General features: G+C 44.4%; 1 protein-coding gene across 4 annotated transcripts in view; it reads left to right on the top strand.

Annotated features, from left to right (window-relative positions):
* The window catches only part of Sec31 (COPII coat complex component secretory 31), a 111658-nt gene extending 93696 nt beyond the window's left edge, over positions 1–17962 (top strand). For all 4 annotated transcript variants that reach the window (XM_077649467.1, XM_077649465.1, XM_077649466.1 and 1 more), the window contains 3 exons: positions 5103–5243; positions 7105–7176; positions 16371–17962. In XM_077649467.1, coding sequence (XP_077505593.1) covers positions 5103–5243; positions 7105–7176; positions 16371–16559 — 402 coding nt within the window. In that variant the 3' untranslated portion in view covers positions 16560–17962. The remainder of the gene's footprint in view (positions 1–5102; positions 5244–7104; positions 7177–16370) is intronic.
* The last annotated feature ends 1601 nt before the right edge of the window (positions 17963–19563 follow it).

The following is a 19563-nucleotide window of genomic DNA, read 5'->3' as shown; positions in this document are numbered from 1 at the left end:
GTAGGTTGGTGGAGCTAGTGTGAGAGGCAGAGAAGTGGATTCATAGAAAAGCAGACAAAGGTAACTCATAATGCATAAGTACACAGTTCATGCAAACACTTGTTTGTCACTTGCATAGTGTTAAACATCGACTTTTGCTCCCACATAGTATGCTATGATATCTGCAGTAGTGTACCAGCAGGCCCAGACATGACACTGTTCACGTGCACTTCTTGCATCACACATTCTAGCCACATATTAGACACAGGCACCATCATGTTACTCCTCTTGGGGAGGCACAAACTGCATCAAAGTATTGTAAGTGTTCACCTGTCAGTACATCTTGCAGCAACTTTACAGTTGCAAAGCTTGGTAGCATAATATTGTAGGACTTATCGCATGGAATGATTAATTTCAGAGTGTTTATCTCATTACTTTGGCCAACTGCCGAGTTGTGAAATATGCAAATGTGGACTCTAGTTGCACGTCGTCACATGTTACCTCCACCAAATGCTATATGTGTATATACTATATATAGGTGTATATATGTACTTTCCTTCCTGAAGAATAGCTTGTGTTACGTCTGAGATCAGCGCAAAAACAAATGTGCTTCTTTGTCTTATTTGTTATCTCATTGAGAGTGGTAAAACTCTAGACTGGTCACTTACTCTGTCCAAACTCCTTTTTGCAGCTACCATGACTGCAGTGTGTAGTGGCTTGAAATCACTCTTGGCTTGGCACCTGTCATGCTAACAGTTTTCTGCCTGATATGCTTGTATGTTGCTGGTACTAACACTCTTTCTCTCTTGATGCCGTTGCACAGACCATGCTCCTTAGTCGTGCTTGCATTGCTGCTGCAAAAGTGTAGTACTCCCATAGCGAAAAGCTGTTGTGTACTGTGAGCACAAAATGAAACTACTGTACTAAAAAAAATTACTATGATACTGGAAACATTAGTCCTCATCTGGCTGTACACTGAGCAACAGTTTGGTATTGTGCAAATTGAGATGGCACTGAAATGATGCTGCATGGATGTAGGCATCTAGGTATTTTCATATGTTAGTCCCATCAGATCAGTAGCACTTGCTGTTTTGTTTGTGTTTCATTTTGTGTTCTTAGTGCATTCAGGCAGACATGACACGTGTCGACCCTTCCTAAGCATGTGACTATGACAATTCACAGTTTTTTTTTTTTGTTTAAAAGTTTTCTCTTTGTGATACTGAACACAGTGGTATTTTAGGGTTTTAGATGACTACAGATGGATTGTTTCATGTGACTGCAAAAGTTAACCCCTTAACCGTTCATTTATTTTAAAAACATCTGCCTAATGTTGTTCCTCAGGTTAATTTAAACACATGTTCAAAGTTTCTTGTGTGCCTTCTAGGTGGATTAGAAGCGTTGGCCACACAACAGGAATTGAGCAGAAAAAAATGAACATTCACTTTAGCCTGAAATCATTGTCGAGCACTCAGAAGAACCAGGCTTGTATTGTGGATTTCAAGCCATGAAATTGCAGAGAGAGCTCATTTTTAATTGCTACGCCACTTCCGTCGCTGTAGTAGAATGTTTTTTAAGATAATCCTGGACCACTGACAAGCGTCAAGAACAGTGCGTCCTTAGTTGTCACCTTCATTAATGTTAGGAGAGCTAGTTGTCGCCATATCATTCTTGCTTTTACCTTTTGTAGGTCAACAAAGCTATGAGCTGGTTTTTGAGTTACAGACAAAGGTGCCCCTTTCTCTTCCTGACAGGCCAAGCACACGATTGGTACTAATTAGATGCCATTTTCAGCAACTGAAACGACACTATAGTCAGATAAGTCGAGAGAAAAAAGCGACTTTTCCCTGTCAAAGGACCCCCTTCCAGCCAGTGGTGTGGGCAGATCCTCATGACCCTGCTAGAGTGACAAGCATGACAATGCAGGGAGTGGCAAGGCAATGCAGGGGAGGGACTATCCCGGACCGTGCAGTGCAAAGAGGTGCAGGGAAAAGCCGCTTTTTTTTTTTTTAGTTGTCTCCAACTGTAGGATATCATTGATGGCAGTTTCTGTGGATTCTTTTTTCTTGAGCACAAAGAAAGATTTACTCCTCTAGACTTATACTTGAAGGGGTCATGACACGATTTTTCAGACTCAAGCTGTTAATCGCATGTTGTTTGTTATGCATTTTGGAACAACTTAGCAAAATATGAGCTCATTTGGTGCAGTGAGTAATTTGTAATTGAATTCTCCTGAACTGTGGCAGTCAGGCAACACTGGCTCGCTTGCGATCCATGACTACATAAATCGATGGTCATGTGCTTGCTCATGACTGAACAACTGAGCTAAAACGTAGTGAGCATAGGGGAGTGGGTTGTTCATTGTTCATGCTAGGGGTGCAGGGGTGAAGAGGGGAGGTTAGAGAGACAATACAGGGTTGCTATGGTGATGAGGAGCCTACACCCCACTCCAGGGGACAAAGGCAACAAAGGCCTCTGTCCTTCCCTTTTCTGTCTAACATCTTCCCATTCTTGGCAACTTCACCACAATGTGCCACGCCTGGACTGAAGTAGTCATGCTCTGCTCCGCACTGACCGTGAGCACGGCAGTTTTGCAGCAGACACCTGTGCTGTTGGGTTACGAAATCACTCGGGCTGCTTCAATAAGCTGTCGCTGCCAAGGGGAAGAGGCTTAGAGCTGATAACTTCTAATTGCAGTTTCTGGCTCAAATGCGTGCATGGAGCCCAACTTCTTTTTTAAGTATGCATAATAACATCATGGCTAGTAGCTGCAGCGTAAAAGCACTATTTGATGGTAGCTCATGTCATGACCCCTTTAATCAGCCCAGGAAATCTCATTGTAAAAAATAAGATTGTAGTTGGGCATTTTTGCTTCTGCCTTCATTTTTCATAAGGATCCCCAACTATTGTGTATGCAGGCTTCATGTTTCTGGCATTATTCGAGCTGTTGCTGCTGTTGGTTGAAAAGGCCTGAAAGCAAGCTGTTACAAGCCTGGCCTGTCTGAAGTGCTTTTGAGTAAAAAAAAACCTTGAATAAGCAGCTCTTGATATGTTTCAGTTCAGACAGGACAAAGTAGACATGTCCAAAATGGTTAAGAGGTGAAGATTTCAAGCTCAGTGTCTTCTCTACAAAGCCCCCATAGTGTCTTAAACTAACCAACCACTCTATTGTTGCTTCTTTTGCTGCAGTCAGCATTAATATGTGCTGTTCTGTTTGGATGCATCCTTTGTCTATTCCTGTGAGTTCAGTTATGTAAAAAGTCATAAATGCACTGATAACCCATAATACAAGAAAAAAGAGATAAAAGGAAAGCGCACTTCAAGAAAGAATATTCATGTTTAGAACTTGGCTGTCATATATATGATTAAACTTTGTAGAAATGCTATGTGCTGCTGTAAATAAGTGCCAGTTACAATGAAGACAAATAATTATGTGCATTTTTTTAAAGGGACACTGAGGAGAAATTGAAGTTGGCTTTTATCGTTAGAATACCAGTTCCTGATCATAAAAATGCCACTCTTACTGAAAACAAAGCTCTTTTAAGGTAGAAAATAGCCAGAACCAAAATACAGGTATCGCCGCCACACGCCAACCGCGCAAATACAAGCGTGATGACGTCATAGGACAAGCGACACCACCTGGGAGGAATTTTCCTTACTTCATGGATGCCTTACTTAAGGAACTCCAAGTGCTGCTTCAAGTGCTAGACCTTTGAAGGAGCCTGTTAAGGCTGGTCAGATGATCACCACGGTCAGTGAAAAATGATGACGGCACGATGGTCGGTGATCGTACAAGGCAGTTAGCAGTATAAAGAGAACCGTCTTCGTACGCTCGCCCGGCGAAACGTTCCTGGCTGTGCCAGTCAACTTTTAACTACGTAACGGAAATCATTTATTAGGGACGGGAGACAAGATACAAGGCAGTTAAGAGATTTGGAACCTGCAGAGACCGTGACTCCGCTCCCCTCCAACTCGTTTTTTTGCGGCTCCATTCAGTAGCTTCTGCAGTTGGGCGGAGCGGTTCTCTTCGAGCTCTCGGCTAATTTAATTAATTCGCAGTACACAACTGAAGGTACATGCAAGTAGGCGAGAGAGCCCAATCCAGCGGACCCCGTACTTCCGGAAACGCGCGGAACCCATTGAAGCGTCGTGTGTCGGGTTTTACTTTCAAGCCGCCAACTTTAAACGCGAGCGCCCTTGAACACCCATCCGTTTTTTGTGGCAAAAAAAAATAAATAAATAACCTGGTCCTTGCAACCATGAGAAACCTCCTCGACGCTGCCTGCTGCACCATGTAACACTGCCGTTCAAGGAATCACAATCCATTGGCCCCAAAGCGTCGGCCAGCCTCCGACGGGTGCGACGTGCCGACCTTGTCCTCACCCCTCGCGACTCCCCGCACTGGGGCTGAGATATTTAATTAGCAGCGGCTGCTCACTGAGGAAGGGGGAAATTACCCGCCAGCACCTAACCTAACCGTGCTCCCTCAAAAGCATCGCACGCTTTGTGGGGCTGAGGTCGCTGAAATGCAGGCTGGAGTTTTTGCGAGAACTTCGGTGTTTAATTCGGGAACGGGATCCATCGTAACGCTGGCAAGACGCCGGTGCAAACGTAAACGAAGCGACGGTAGTAACCCCCGATAGATGCCTTCAACATGTGGCGGCGGTAGCTTTCATTTCGGCTGCTGCTAGATGAAATCATGAAGTCTGCGTTTACGTCACGTTTCACGTCACTTTGTCCTGTAACGTCATAAGAGGACGCCGTGACGTCTTATATAAGAGTGCGCTGAGTTTGAATCGGAGGGCGGGAAACACTTTTTGAACTTCAAATCCAAATTTCTTTGAAATAAATGCATCTTCGCTCGCGGACAAGCGACAACAAAGCCATGAAATGCCGAACTATCAGATTTTGCTATAAAAAAAATTGATAGAGTTCTCCTCATTGTCCCTTTAAACTTCTGAGCTTCGAGAATTCATGCCACCTTCTTTCAGAGTTTACGAATTTAGTCAAGGGTTGGTGCACAGCTGACGCAGTTGCCTGTAAAAATGTTTCCTTGCTGTCACATGGTAGTTTTCACTAGGGCTTTGGTGACCTGATTCACTATGACTTTTTTTACTGTGAATCAGGCGGCAGCGTCCCCATCTCCAGCTGCACCACCACCACCACCACCACCAAAGGAAAAAGGCCCCATCCCTAAGGAGAACCAAGTCTTGCAGGATGTTTTTGAAGAGCTGCGATTGAATTGTGCCCAAACTGCAACCAACCCTGTAAGTTTAGCAAGTGTTGCTAATAGTGCATGCTTTTTATTGCTTTTCAATGGCTTTCATGGTCAACATCAAGCACATGACCACTTTGCAGATTGTGTGCACTGTACTTGTGAGCAGTTCAAAAGCAGCTTGATCCTGGAAGTGCCATTGGTTGATTTTTGCGAGAATTTGAGATGGAATTTTAATGCAACACGGACAACAACCACAAACAAGTAGATGAGATGAGTGCTGCAATACTCAAGTGGCTGCCATGCATTGCAAAGCTGCTGTGTGGATGAAGTGCCCTTCAAACCATGCCTTTGGTGCTGTGTTTAAGATTTCAGTGTGATAGGTTCAGTTCATGGCCTAAAATGCAACTGCACCATTGAAAAAATGAAACTCTGGTGTGTGTTAGACATTCAACACTTGCTGACACATGCCTGCCAAGGACCAGTTTAACTTCAGTAGTGGCTGCCCTGTGTAGCTAGATGTGCAGGTCAGTGTACATTCTGGTTCTCTATTTGAAGTAGATGTGTTGTTACTAGTGTGTTATGAATTGTTAAGGAACCCCAGATGGTTTAAATTAATGTGCAGCCCTTCACAGCAGCGTCCCTCATAGCCTATATGTTGCTTCAGGACATTAAATCCACATACCAAAAAATCTCACATAATTCACACTGGTCGATAATACGCACCTATTCATTCAGTAAGCAAGCACCCGCCGCGGTGGCTGAGTGGTTATGGCGCTCGGCTGGTGGCCTGAAAGACGCGAGTTCGATCCCGGCCGCGGCGGTCGAATTTCAATGGAGGCGAAATTCTAGAGGCCCGTGTGCTGTTCAATGTCAGTGCACGTAAAAGAACCCCAGGTGGTCGAAATTTTCGGAGCCCTTCACTACGGCGTCCCTCATAGCCTGAGTTGCTTTGGGACGTTAAACCCCCATATACCATAAACCATCATTCAGTAAGCACTGCAAAAATGCTTTTAGGATCTCTTCATTAAAGAATGCGCTGAAATTATACTCTTGCAGTGGCCACCGCGCACAGATGATCCTTGAGCTCCGGCCAGCATGCCTTCTTCCCATCGTTCGCCTTTTTTGTTGCCTTCACCAACTGATGTGCTGTTGCGGCTTTGCACCAGTTCTGAATCATTTATTCACTTGCGTCGAAGCGCCTCCTTAAAGGCCGGTTCCCATTCTCCAGTGCATATTCAACTGCACGAAACTTGAATTTTGTATTGCTCCTTTGCCTTGCAGGCAGCATTATGTTCAACAAGATAAACGCACATCTCATGGGAAACACACTGTAACAAGTGCGATAAAGAAAGACGCCATCGAAGCAGACACCAGAAAGTTGCAAGAGTACACGATTCTACCAGTTAAATAATATTTACAAATCGGGGTTTTTTTAACTTCTCTTACACATCAAGCCGCCATGGTGGCTCATTGGTTATAGTGCTCTGCTTCTGACCCAAAAGATGCGGGTTCGATCCCAGTCACGGTGGTTACATTTCGATGGAGATGAAATGTTGGAGGCTCATGTACTGTGCAATGTCAGTGCACATCAAAGAACCCCAGGTGGTTGAAATTATCCGTAGCCCTCCACTATGGCATCCCTCATAGCCTGAGTTGCTTTGGGACATTAAACACCGTAAACCAAACCAAACCATCTTTTACACATCGATCTTCTTTTCAAGCCTCATTACTGGGCATGGCAAAAGATGACGTACAGTAGCATGTTATTGTTCCTGATATTTAAGCTGCGCTATTGTATAAGATGCACCAACAGAGAATTCTGGAAAAAGCAAAGCGACTTATATACCAGAAAATACAGTATAGAGGAATGAAAGCAGTGGCACTAATATTCTGAATGCTTCTCTTGTCAGCAAATCAAGCGGAAGCTGGACGATGTTGCACGGAAGCTTGAAAACTTGTATGACAGGTTACGAGACAATGCGGTAAGCAGTGACTTGTGTAATGCATGTCTATATGAAAGTTTTTTTCTGGTAGAGTTGTGTGAATGGCAAAATTTCATCTTGGATCAGCTTAGTATTAGAAAGTGCTGAATAGTGGTAAAAAAAAAGTCTTATATAGAGTCATATTTGAATAATGAAAGTTGCATATGAGTTTATTTAAATCAAAGCATAGTGAACTACCTCTTAGGCACAATTCTGTTCACAACTTCTGGTTATGCCTCACAGCTGATTTGTACAGTTACTTTTGACTGAAAAGTAAAAAACTCTAGCAAAGTAATTTTGCATGTTCAAAAGCCTAGTGCTTATACTACGTCACAACGCAGACGTAGATATGCATCTCATTTAGTTTTGTGCTATGAAACCCTCTACAACGAATGCAGGTACAGTGAAATTTCTGCCATAATGACTTATTTCCCATTAGCTGACCACACGGAGTAATGCAATTAATTTGCCCCCCCCCCCCCCCCCCCCCTTGGAGGGGGAGGGGGGGCTGTGCACCCCCCAGAGATTGAGTTATGGGGTATTGAGACAGCATGCCTTCTTCCGTGCAGTTTTGGACAAATTAACTAAAGAACTACAGTTGCCTAAAAAGAACAGCACAGCATTGGACGCTCGGGGCCACTGCCTTGAGTTTGGTTGTTCAGAATTATTGCGACCTGATCTTGTTTCTACATGGCCTAGCATCAGAAGAACAGAATGACGCGAGAGCCAAAGCCAGCACATTTTTTAAAGTGGTGTCGAAGTTCAATACATACTTCATGCTCAGCTCCTGACATTCATATTCTGGCGATGCATTGCAGAAAGCAGCATTGAGATTTGATCAATTAGAAAAAATGGTCTAGGCCGCTAGGAAGAGTTTCAGGCCCAAATTCTAGAACACTCTTCACCTAATGAAGGATGCCTTACTTGCTTAGGATACCTTTCTCGAATTCTGAAACGCTTCTTACTAAGATGTCCTTAATAAGGCTTCTCTTGAAACTTCCTTTCGTTAAAGCAGCACAGCACCAATTTTAATATCTCCTTATCGCGGTCCTTGCTCTGAAAGTGCGTTTGTGTTTCTCCTAAGTGCAATATATGCTGTGGTGGCTTAGTGGTTAGGGCGCTTGTCTACTGAGCCAGAGTATCTGGGTTTAAACCTGGCCTTGGCAGGCGAAACGCAAAAGGCGCCCGTGTGCTGCCAATGTCAGTGTACGTTAAATATTCCCAGGTTGTCGAAATGATTTCGGAGCCCTTCACTACAGTACCTCTTTCACCTCCCCCTTCCCCCCTTCCCTCACGGCACAATTGAGATGTTCACTGAGAAATGAGACAGTTACTGCGCCATCTCCTTTCCTCAAAAACCATTTTTTTTTTTTCAATTTTCTCCTAAGGTATCTCTTGCTAGTTTCTGCGGCCATCGAGGGAGGGCAGGACGAGCGTCCTCCTTCCGCCTGAACTTGGTCAAGTGAAAATTGCGAATAGCTATGTGTGCTCAGACGGGAGTCTGAAAAGTTTCGCCAAGATTGTTTTATGGCCAGTACAGCTATCTACCATATTTACACGATTGTAAGTCGAACCCCCACATCACATTTCGGAGAGAAAAAAAAATAAGTTTGGGGGGTCGTTTACACTTGGCCTTTAATAATAGAACGCGATAGCACTATCCTGAAGCCTCCGCTAATTGCCAGCCGCTGTCGGCTGCCGTGTGTGGGCGCACCGCACCCATGGACACATTCTAAAACGAAAAAGTATTAGTCACTGGAATACTCGTCCACACTGCGCCATCATCCACACTAGTGCTGCCGTTGTGATCGCTGCTGCGGTCCCAAAGCACGTCGTTCTAAAGTCGTCGTCCAGCGAAATCCCGCACTTCACAAACAGCCACATCACGACATCGCGTGGAACAGCTGAAAATTTTGTCTTGCTGCAGCCGCCATGCCTGTATCACCCATTGAGAACGTCGAACTTGCGGCCTGGCACACAGTTGTTCGTTTCTTAGGCGTAAAGAACGACAGCAATCTTGAATGTAGCCGTGAACGAGTGCCGGTCGCTTACCGGACACGGAGCACAAATGACGAATGACGAAGCACTACTTTAAAAACTTGTGAAACGCAGCCGGCAGTAGTAAAATGCATCAGAGCCAAAGAGAAACTACACGTGAGCGGCGTCGGCTCTTCCGTCGCCTATCGACACTCCCTGGCACCGCTGCAGTTCCGAGTAGCGGTGCCGCCGCAATTGGAACTTTGGCCCTTCCATCAACTATCGATGCGTCCTTGAGCTCCGAGTGCGCGGTTGAAAGTAAACAAAAACAAAGCAAAAACTTGGACAACGCCTATGAAGAGTAGAATGCGAATGCATTATCGGGCCGCGGCCGGTTATCAGCATCCGCAATCTGCGGCCACGAGTGGGGAGTGGGCTGGTGCCGTTTTGCTGCTTATCGACAGCCATCATCATCAGCCGCCGCACGCGGGGTAGAGATGCCGGTTCTGCGCGTTGACATAGCAGCTGCTCAAGGCCAGTACCAAGAGCGATGCGACGGAGCCGCGTAGCAAAAATGCAACCACGCTGTAGCATGCCTGATATCTCGTTTGTCTCACCTTTATTTATGGTACGAGTCTTTGGTTTCGATTTTAAGTCGACCCGCTGAATTCAGATTTTCAAATTTAGAAAAATAGGTCTACTTACATTCGTGTAAATTACGGTATAAAAGCATCCGTCGCCTGCAGCGAGAGGCTGAGGGACAGGCTCAATGCAGGGCAACTTTACACAGGAAGAATTTGCTTTCAGATACAGGTTCTTGAAGGAGTCAGTGTGTTCTATTCTGGCGGAGCTGCATTCACTCATGCATCTTGTGACCGGGCCTGTGGGATACACCAGAGTGGAGCCCTCAAATGGTGCCAACTCTGCGCCGAATGAGCAATGACGTTGCATGGAGTTCATGATAGCATTAGTATATCAAACGTGCATACGGCTCTCCCAGGGAAAGGACGTGACCCAGGAGCAGGGTACCCTCATAGACGCCACTAGTTGGGAATCGCCGCGGTGGCTCAGAGGTTATGGTGCTCAGCTGCTGACCCGAAAGGCGCGGAGTTCGATCCCGGCCGTGGCGGTCGCATTTCGATGGAGACAGAATGCTAGAGTCCTATGTACTGTGCGATGTCAGTGCACGTTAAAGTACCCCAGATGGTCAAAATTATCCAGAGCCCTCCACTATAGCGTCCCTCATAGCCTTAGTCGGTTTGGGACGTTAAATGCCATGAACCCAAACTCACTAGTTGGGATAGCAAATCTTACTTGTCAGAAGTAAAATAATGTTTTCTGGGTGTCATGCTATAGTGCGTGAAGCAATTCTGTACAAAAAGCTGAAAAAACAGCTACTTGTCGTCGTTTCTCGACGAACTTTACTTTTGCGCCACATTAAAAGAAATTCACACACCTAAGTCACAAAATATGTGCATGCAGCCTGTGATAATTTTATATACCGTATTTACCCGCGTAATAAGATCACTTTTTTTTCTTAAGTTAGGGCTTCAAAGGAGGGGGTGCGCACATTACGCAGAGATTTCGTGAACGTGCCCTAAAAAAACTTCGCAAGGTCATAGCAATATGTACTATGTATTGCCACCTGTACATTGACACCCCAACTCTCTCCCCTTGCTGACCAGAAAAAAGTTTACTCAAAATAAAGGACGCATACCCCCTCCTGCTCCGCTCCGCTTTATGTATGCTATCCCCACGGCATGGCATGATGGCCCGTGCGCAGTGCTAAACAATAAACACGCAAGGATACAATCCGCCTTTTTCATTTTCCTGTGCTGCCACCTCGCGTACAACGCTAGAAGCTCACTGGTAGGTACTGCGCGCCCAACCCGGCCGGACTGAGTGCCGCTGCGGAGCACGTTTTGTTGGAATCTTTCAACCATGGCGTGTCCTGGGCAGCACCTGGTACCTGGAGGATTTCTAGGGTTGACTGATGGCTGGGTGCGAAGTCCGAGGCAGGCTACAGTGCCCACCGAAGAGCAAATTCTTCAGTATCTCCATCATCCGGCATGCGATGCGAACACCAGCTGAGCAAGGGCCGCCGCTTCAGAGATGAAGGCTACATTCGGAACATAATGTTCAATGAAATATCCCCGATCAGTGAGGTTGGCGTTTTCCGCTGTATATGCCTGCCATTCATGAAAGGTGGATACTACATCGTGCACGCCGTAGTACAGAAAACGACTGGGGACAACAGTTTCCACAAGCAATCGTTGTGCTCAAGCGCTGCCGAATAGCTACACGAGCTATCAAAGCGCAAGCGTTCTCGCAACAAAGCAGCTCTGCTAGCATTTCACTGTATTTTCCCACAACACACTGCTGCATAGGTTAAACAAGCATGCGCGTCCATAAAGACGAGCGTGAGAGGCGCACATTGATCCATTCCGGAGATACCACGCAGAGCTCTTCATCATGGATATGATTCGAACACACGCATAACGCACCTTCTTCTTCTGCCTGTTAATACATGGCACATACCCACACCGGGGGATTGGTCAGGGTGTAGTGGCATAAACAAGAAAATATCCATAGGAGATTATGACAAAATTTTAGCACCATGCGTGAATGATCTCGTAGCTTCTTTTTCGTTGCCCGCTCCATCGCGCGTTGAAAGCGGCTCACAGCACTTGCCCATTTGGCCTTCTTGCTTGAGAAAGCAAAAAGCGTCGGAACGAAGTTTGGGTGCCGTGGTGACATTCGAGGCCTTCCTGCCCATGAATAAAACACTTCGTGATAGACTGCACACGCATTTAAACCCAGTACCTCGTCCGTACCTGTCACAAAGTGATTCCCGCACTGTCTTGACGTGTTTGACGGTGCCCAAGGGCGGCCACGATCGTCGAGCCGGCGAACTGCTTTTATCCACGCTTCGCGTCGAAGGCTGTCCCGGGAAGCGAAAAAATCCGAGTTTGCTTCCCTTTACATATTGGGCATTGCAGCCGTATGCAACACATTTCTTAAGTATCGCCAAATGCGTCGCGCTGAACGCCCGACGCCTGCAGCAACGCACCCCGCGTAGGAAGCCGGTTTGTTTACACTCCCACGGCCGGTCTCGACGGAGCGCGCGACCCTTCCAATATGTTTCGCGACACCGCCGCCAGGGGATGGGCGCATGCGCAGTCGCGTCGTGAAAAAGGCGGATTACAAAACCTGCAGTTAGAGGCAAATGTGGATAGCAGCCGATAAAACGGTGCCCTAACATGCAGCCCGGCTGACTAGCGGCGAACTGAACAGCAAACTGCTTGGTAGTCCCGGTTTCTTGCACGTGCCGGCGGTTTCTTGCACGTGCCGGCGGTTACTGGAAGTTCGCTCTCGTAACTGTTTGTCCCGAAAAGCGACCACTCACACCTCTTGAAGCCGCACACGGCGATGCGGCTAGGCGATCTTCCCAGGCCTGCCTTGCACGCACCTGTGCTGCTGGTCTGTCGTAGCAGGGGTGTAAAATGTGCGAGTGAAAGTTTCTTTTAAAAAACCTGAGCGATAAATTGCTGGTGGGTAAATTACGCGTGGGCACAAATTACACGAGTAAATGCAGTAAATATTACAAATCCACCCATCGGTTATTTATTTCTCTGCTTGGGCCTATGTATATTTGCTTTATTTGATACCGATCCCCAAACCAGACTTGCTTGGCGGCTTCCTTGCACTTCCGCGGTTCTCCTTTCATATGGGACGGTGAAGGAAATTTTCAGAATATGTGCTGGATCTCTGTAAAGGCTCCTGCACTGAAGAAAGGATGAAGGGTTCGTCATGTAAAGCAAGGAAATAGTACAATATAAGGAGCATTCTAGAATTCGGGCCTTAGTGAACTTAAGAGGCAAGGATTTTGCGATTTGGGAACTGAATGGTAAAGAGAAAGAAGCTCCTGCGCCAAGGCAAAGGAAGATTCTACAATGATATGACGACGGATCCGTGCCACACAATTTGTTCGGCCGAGGACATGTACCTCCTGCGGACTTACAAGATAGTGGACACAGTTCATTCCTCATTGAACAACATGTATGCACTAGAAATGTGGCAGCACATGGCACAGATTGAGCAGTTTTTGACAGGGAATGATGACAACACATATATGTTGAATTTTTACAGGGAAGACCTTGATCCTGTATGGCTCAGCCTTCACCGTAGTATGCTCGGAGATGGAGCAAGACAGCACAGTACACATCTGAAAACATTTTAGGGTGCAGTATAGATGCTTTCAGGTGATAACGATAAGCAGCTGCGAGATCTTTTGCCTGTGGTGGATAAGCTTGTTCAAATTGCTTTAAATGACCCCATCACGTCATGCACACCTGAAAGACTGTTTTCGTGCTTCCGTCGCTTCAAAGCGTAGCTGAGGTCTACAATGGAACAGGCGTGGTTAAATCGCATAGCACTTCCCCATGGGCACAAAGAGCTTGCCCGAAAAATAAATCTGTGACATCGTGGACAATTTCATTCGGTAATCAACTGTGTGAAGAAGCAAATTCTTGATTGTACAGTAGCCTTCGTATAAGATGAAGGAGAGTTAAGTTCATCACAGTAACATACACCAGCATTTTTCAAGCTGTCACAGCCCCTGTACTCAAATTGTCGCCTTCCTTAAAATTATCATTCAGTACCCTGCGTTGCCATGTCATCACTACGACCTCTGATCTTCACTCCTTTTCCTTTGTTTTGTATCGAGAGAGGTACTTCGTTTACATTTTTGAAAGATGATTTTATAATCCGTCTTTAAGTTTTGAATTGTTAGCTTATTGTGGAAATATTAGTACTGCCCAGTTTTTCTTAGACACAAAGCATTTAAAATATCTTTTCAATTTTTGAATTGCTAGCTTATTGTGGAAGTGTTTGCATTGCCCAGTGGTGTTGACAAATGAATAGTTTTGTAATGATTTTGTAATATTTGAATTGTTAGCCTCTTATGGAAATGATTGTGTTGCTCAGCGTTTTCTCTCAGTTTAAGGACATTATGAATGTCTACCAAGAGTTCGCATATTTTTCAGTTTCTTTTGTTCATTTATTTATTTAGTATTTAAGAACCATGGTCTCATTCTTTTTAGCGTATTCGTCCAACTAGAGATAAATAAAACCTGTGTTTACATACATAGCCTCTCAGCACAAATTAAAAAGAGAAAGGGTGCTAATTGCCCCCCCCCTCCCCCCCTGCAGGTTGAATATTTGGCACCTATGCACCCCGCCCATATTGTACTTTTTTGGAGTAGAGTTCAGCTTCAGTGAAGTTTTTGCGAAGTATAAAAGAAAGTTTAAAATTAATTTTTTGCTATGCAACAAAACATAAAACCACCAGTTTGTTTATTTCCGCACATCCAGATGCTCATAGAGTTTAATAAGGTTTTTGGCTTCACTAAAAATTGCAGCTGAAATCGGTGTGCACTTCAAGTGACACTGCTAACATGCCCTGCTGATCAAGACATGGTGACCACAATATGCCCCACATGTGAATGCACGCTCAAATTGTTGCCGCATGTCCTGTGCTGTGTAAACTTGTGTAATAGTTATGGTTCAAGGAACTTGTCAGATTCAAGTTTTCCTCCCTAACGTGTAAAAAAGGAAGCAGTGAACTGAGTGGGAGACAACGCTGATGCAGAGTACGGATAAAAATGGCATGGCTCTTCGAAGTGCAGATCGCAAACATGAAGCACTTTAACATGAAGCAAAATGCTTCATAGCCGTGACTCTTTCATTGCTGATACTGCGTTTCGAGTCTCTAAGTGCAAATATTAATGGACCTCTGGCTTCAAAGCTCAGCCTCAATGCCTCAAAGCCTACAAAAGAGGACGCCAGTTAAGAGCTTGCTATCGGCATGTTGGTTGTTCTGCCTCCTTGGCTTTTTTCCCACCGTTTTGGGCCCTCCTTGTTTCAGGCACTGCACACGTTTTTGGCTTGACGTGTTTGCTTGCTTACATGGGCTTGGCTCAATAGTGTGCACACGTTGAAGATTGTGCAACAGTGCAGCCCTCAAGCACCAAGTACATGAAATCAGCTGCCATGCTGTCATATGTGTACAGGGACAGCATGATGTTGGCTGATATCTGGAGCGGTGTGATTGTGTGAAAGTGTAAGAATGGGCAGAGAACTATCCACCACTCCTCCCAGCAATTGGTGATTCAAATGTTCAGACAAAGATTTTTTTGTTGTTTCTTCTGTATGTTCACAGAAAAGTGTCAAACAATAACTGTCAATCAAACTGATGATGTCATCGAGATAAGGCACCAAAGCAACTACAACAGTCTGAATGCACTACTGTGATCAGTCGTGATAAGTTTAATGGCAGCACAAAGAAAATGATAAAGCCTTGTGGCTGATAAGCGTGTGATGTCATTGTGTGGTGCGACCATCATTCAGAGGAGCCCTACCCAGGCAATCTTCACCACACATCAGCGACACCAGCAGTAACACTGCCCTAGAGGCTTTCTTCTCACTGCACTTTAGGTCAGCAGAGTGCGCCCCTGAATTTTTTATGGAAGTAAACATAGTCCATGAACAATCTGGCCCAGTCTATGACCATTTCAGGCTTATTTCACGATAGTAAAGTTTCTGCTTAAACGAACTTATTGCAGTTGCTGTGAATTTCATTGTAGCAAGGTTCGACTTATTACGTGCTCTCAAGAAATGTTTTTTTTTTTTTTTGTCACCTCGTAGGGCTGCTTAACCAGAAGTTTTGGTGCTGTGCCCTTTTTTTAGAGAACAAAGTAGTGCATCGTTGAGGCCCTTAGAAACAGAAAAAATATAGCAGATGTTGGCTGTGACTCTGGGGCTACTAGAAGCTCTGCAGGCAGCCATTTTTATGGTGCGGCAGTTTAATGACTGCATCATTTTTGCGCTCGGTGAGCTGTCGAAATGTGCCACCCTTCAGAGATTGTAATATTTCTACTTAAACCCATAGAAATTCCGCCTTGGCTTAATGACTGGGGTGTTTGGTTGCAGATATCAAGGTTGCGGGTTTGATCCTGTCTGTAGTGTCTGCATTTTGGTTAAGGCGAAATGGCAAAAGCGCTTGTGTACTGAAATTTTCACCACCTTCATCCCAGGTGGATTAATCTGGAGCCCTTTACTGTGTCATGCCTCATATTCCACAATGTTTATACGGCATGTAAAAATCTAAGTTAATCAGTAAGTAAATAAATATATCAGTCAATCAAATGTCTGCGCAGATTGCACCGACGACAACGCACGGTCTCCACCAGATTGTACAGGCCATCCAGCAGAGCGACTACAACACTGCCCTGAGCGTCCACAGCTATCTGGTATCCTCGTCGAACTTCTCCGAGACTAGCAGCTTTTTACCAGGGCTGAAGGCATTGCTTCAAGTGGCCCAGCAACTGGGTGTCTGTCTGCAGTAGCCTATTCCTGTTTGTTCCTGCCCGTGCTTGATGCCTTGCTATAGCTATACTGCTCTGTTTTTCTTTTCTTCTTACTTGTTTTAAGAGAAACGAAAACAGCAGTCCCCTCCCACTTTTTACTATTAAAGGATGCTGGCTTTGATGGCATTTCGGTACCACATTTTTCCTTCCTTCTATGGAACTAGGAAGTGTGCCGTGCACAACAATCATGTCCATATTTTTAAGAGTTTTCTATAGTTGTTTCTTGTGCTGCTTTTAATCCTTGTAGTTCTTGAGAGCTGTTTAATTATGGTTTGGCTTGTTTATAAATTGTGCAAGTAGTTCTGTCTTCTCAAATGTTTGGTTTGCTCAGGCATGTATAGTGCAAGCATAGAACCTTGCTTGGAGAGTCAGAACTTGCATATTTGCTAAGGTTGGTTGCCCTTCGTTTAACTTTTTTGGTATTTGAGGGGTCTATATAGCTCTTGGCACTGAAATGGTATTTAGTGAGCTCTGGCTGGCATTACACAGTAGTCTGAAGCCCAAATTGAAGGAGTGCTCATTTACTCATTCAGGCTTGCTCATTATAATTGAAACAGTTTGCAAGGTTAAGCAATGCATGGGTTACTCTGTTAACTATTATTACTTTCTTTGCGATGAGCTATGTTACTCTGTCATTTTTATTGAGCAGAGCACTGAAAAATAGAACCCCTGATAGCTAAAGCTATCGGATGTATTGATGATTGTGTACGTGCTATTATGCAATACTTCTACACAATGAAAGAAAGTAGCTCCAAGTCCATGGTTGTTTGTGCTTTGGTAGGCTCTCTATGTGCCTCTTCGTCATCTTTGTTCACATCTTTGACTTCAAGATTATGGGTGGGTGTCAGAAACTGTTACTTCCGGTGTGCACTTGTTGCAACAACTTATTAAGTGCTTCTGCATAGGAAAGGATTACTTTTGTTATTGTTGCTGGAACTTGTAGGTCTTGAGGAGCAGCAGTCTGTTGTGAATAAATTGTTCATATAACTATGCATTCTTTGGGCACATATTATCAGCTATTATTGGTTCAAAAAGGGAAAATGTCTAGAATGTACATGAGTGAGCTGCTTTCTTTTTTTTTTCTTTTCATATTGTTGCAAATCCTTAAATCTGTATTCATGAAGCATCATTATGCTTTGAGCAGAATGTGCAATTGTGGGTGAATGCATGCGAGCATTATCCAAACATAGTGATGGGTACCTCCGTGTGAAAATATTTGTTTTGAACCTTTTTGCTTCATTTCACAAGAACTATACGTGACCAGTAGAATGTTATTTTTTTAAAGCTAGACCATTTTTGTCATTTTGTCTTGTTCTCCTAATGCACAGTGTTTACATGGCTGCAATGTGAGGAATAAAAGGAATGAAGATGCTTGTACTATATATAGTGGGCTCAGTTTCCATGCCATCAAATTTTATGCTGTGCTTACAGCAAACTGAGTTCTGGTGAGCATTGTGCACTCTTGCTGCTGCAGTTTACTCAGCATGCAGGTAGCAGTGCTGGTGTCATTGTTATTACTTTAACTGCTCGCTATGTGGGAGCATCTGCTTTTCAGAAAATTTGGTGGAATATAAATTATTTCAGAATACTATATTTTTCCTTGCATGTAAAGTTGGCACATGTACAATTTCAAGCATTTTATTTTTTTTTTGCGCCATTTAGTGAAGTTGCGAGGTCTCAAAAATAAGAACATTGGTGGCACTGGCCATATTAAAGGATTTGTACAATCCTGTGTCCTTATTGCATGCACCTTGAAGCTAAAATTGTTTCTTGTAACTCCAAGCTGTACATCTCTTAAAGGAAGACAGCCAGGCTTAGTCGCCATTAGACAAGTGTTTGCCTGACCCAAAGGCGCAAATGAAATTTGTTTTCACTGTGGGGACAAACTACGGTTTGGTTTCTGATTTTTTTCCATTGGTACACTTGTATTGTTAAAACAGTGGGCTAAAATCCAATTAGGGGTGTCTAAATAAAGAATTTTTATTAAGAATTCAATATAAATAATTAGCTTCAATTGTCAAATAAAGTTTAGATCCATTTACTCATAGTAGAATTATTTTTGCATGCAGAGACTATTAACTTTGTTGATGAATGGACTAGTAAGCTTTAAAATGGCATGGTTCTGATCTTTGGGATCACAGGCTGAAACAGTGTTGAAACAGAATTAATGTGAACGGTTTTGAAAGTGTTGAGTGAGAAGAGGGCACATGAAACTCCCATGCCTTTTGCAATGCATACAATGTTCACATGTTTAATAGTGAAGGCAGTAGCAGTGGCGCCACGCACAAGAGTGGAGTTCGATTTGGGCTGCTAGAAAAACCTTCTGTCATAAGTTTCATCCATGGTATTCGCTAACTTTGAAGGGTTGTGCATCAAGTGCCACTATATAATTCCCATTTTGGTGTTTAGCACTTGCGTCCTCGTTTTCTCACTGCAAGTTCGTTAAGTGCAACACACCTCATGCACAGCTCTGTTAATGCTGGTGCCCCTGAAAAATATTCCCAGCATTTCCGTATTGTTTTCTGGCGGTACTCTTTTGCTTTGCTTATGGCTTGCTGCAGCCATCCTTCTTGTTCATGACTGGTGTAGGTGAAGTACTACAAAATTGGGCACACAGTCACTAAGTACACACACCGAAATCGGCTATTCGCTACCACATGGCTGACGGGACGGTGCATGGAGCCGGGATGTTGTGTCACTGTCGGTGAAGCTTGGCAAGGCTTGACTGTGTCAGAAATAGTCAAACCCCGCTACAACGAAATTTCTGCCACAGCTAAGTATTTCGAATTCTCTGTCAACAACTCACACAAGGCAATGCAATTATTTCCCCCCACAACGAACAATTAGCGGAGTGAGGTTCCGCTTCAACGAATTTTTTAAAAACAAGCAGCCATCATTTTTATTTATTTTTTTTGCGCATCCAAATTTCACCAAAAACTGCTGCCGAAGTCAGTTTGCACTGTCAGCAGCGCTACTGGCACTC

This window comes from Amblyomma americanum, chromosome 1, assembly GCF_052857255.1.
Source record: "Amblyomma americanum isolate KBUSLIRL-KWMA chromosome 1, ASM5285725v1, whole genome shotgun sequence".
NCBI classification, from domain to species: Eukaryota; Metazoa; Arthropoda; class Arachnida; order Ixodida; family Ixodidae; genus Amblyomma; species Amblyomma americanum.
The sequence above is the reverse complement of the archived record's forward strand: the minus strand, read 5'-3'. Positions and strand labels throughout refer to the sequence as shown.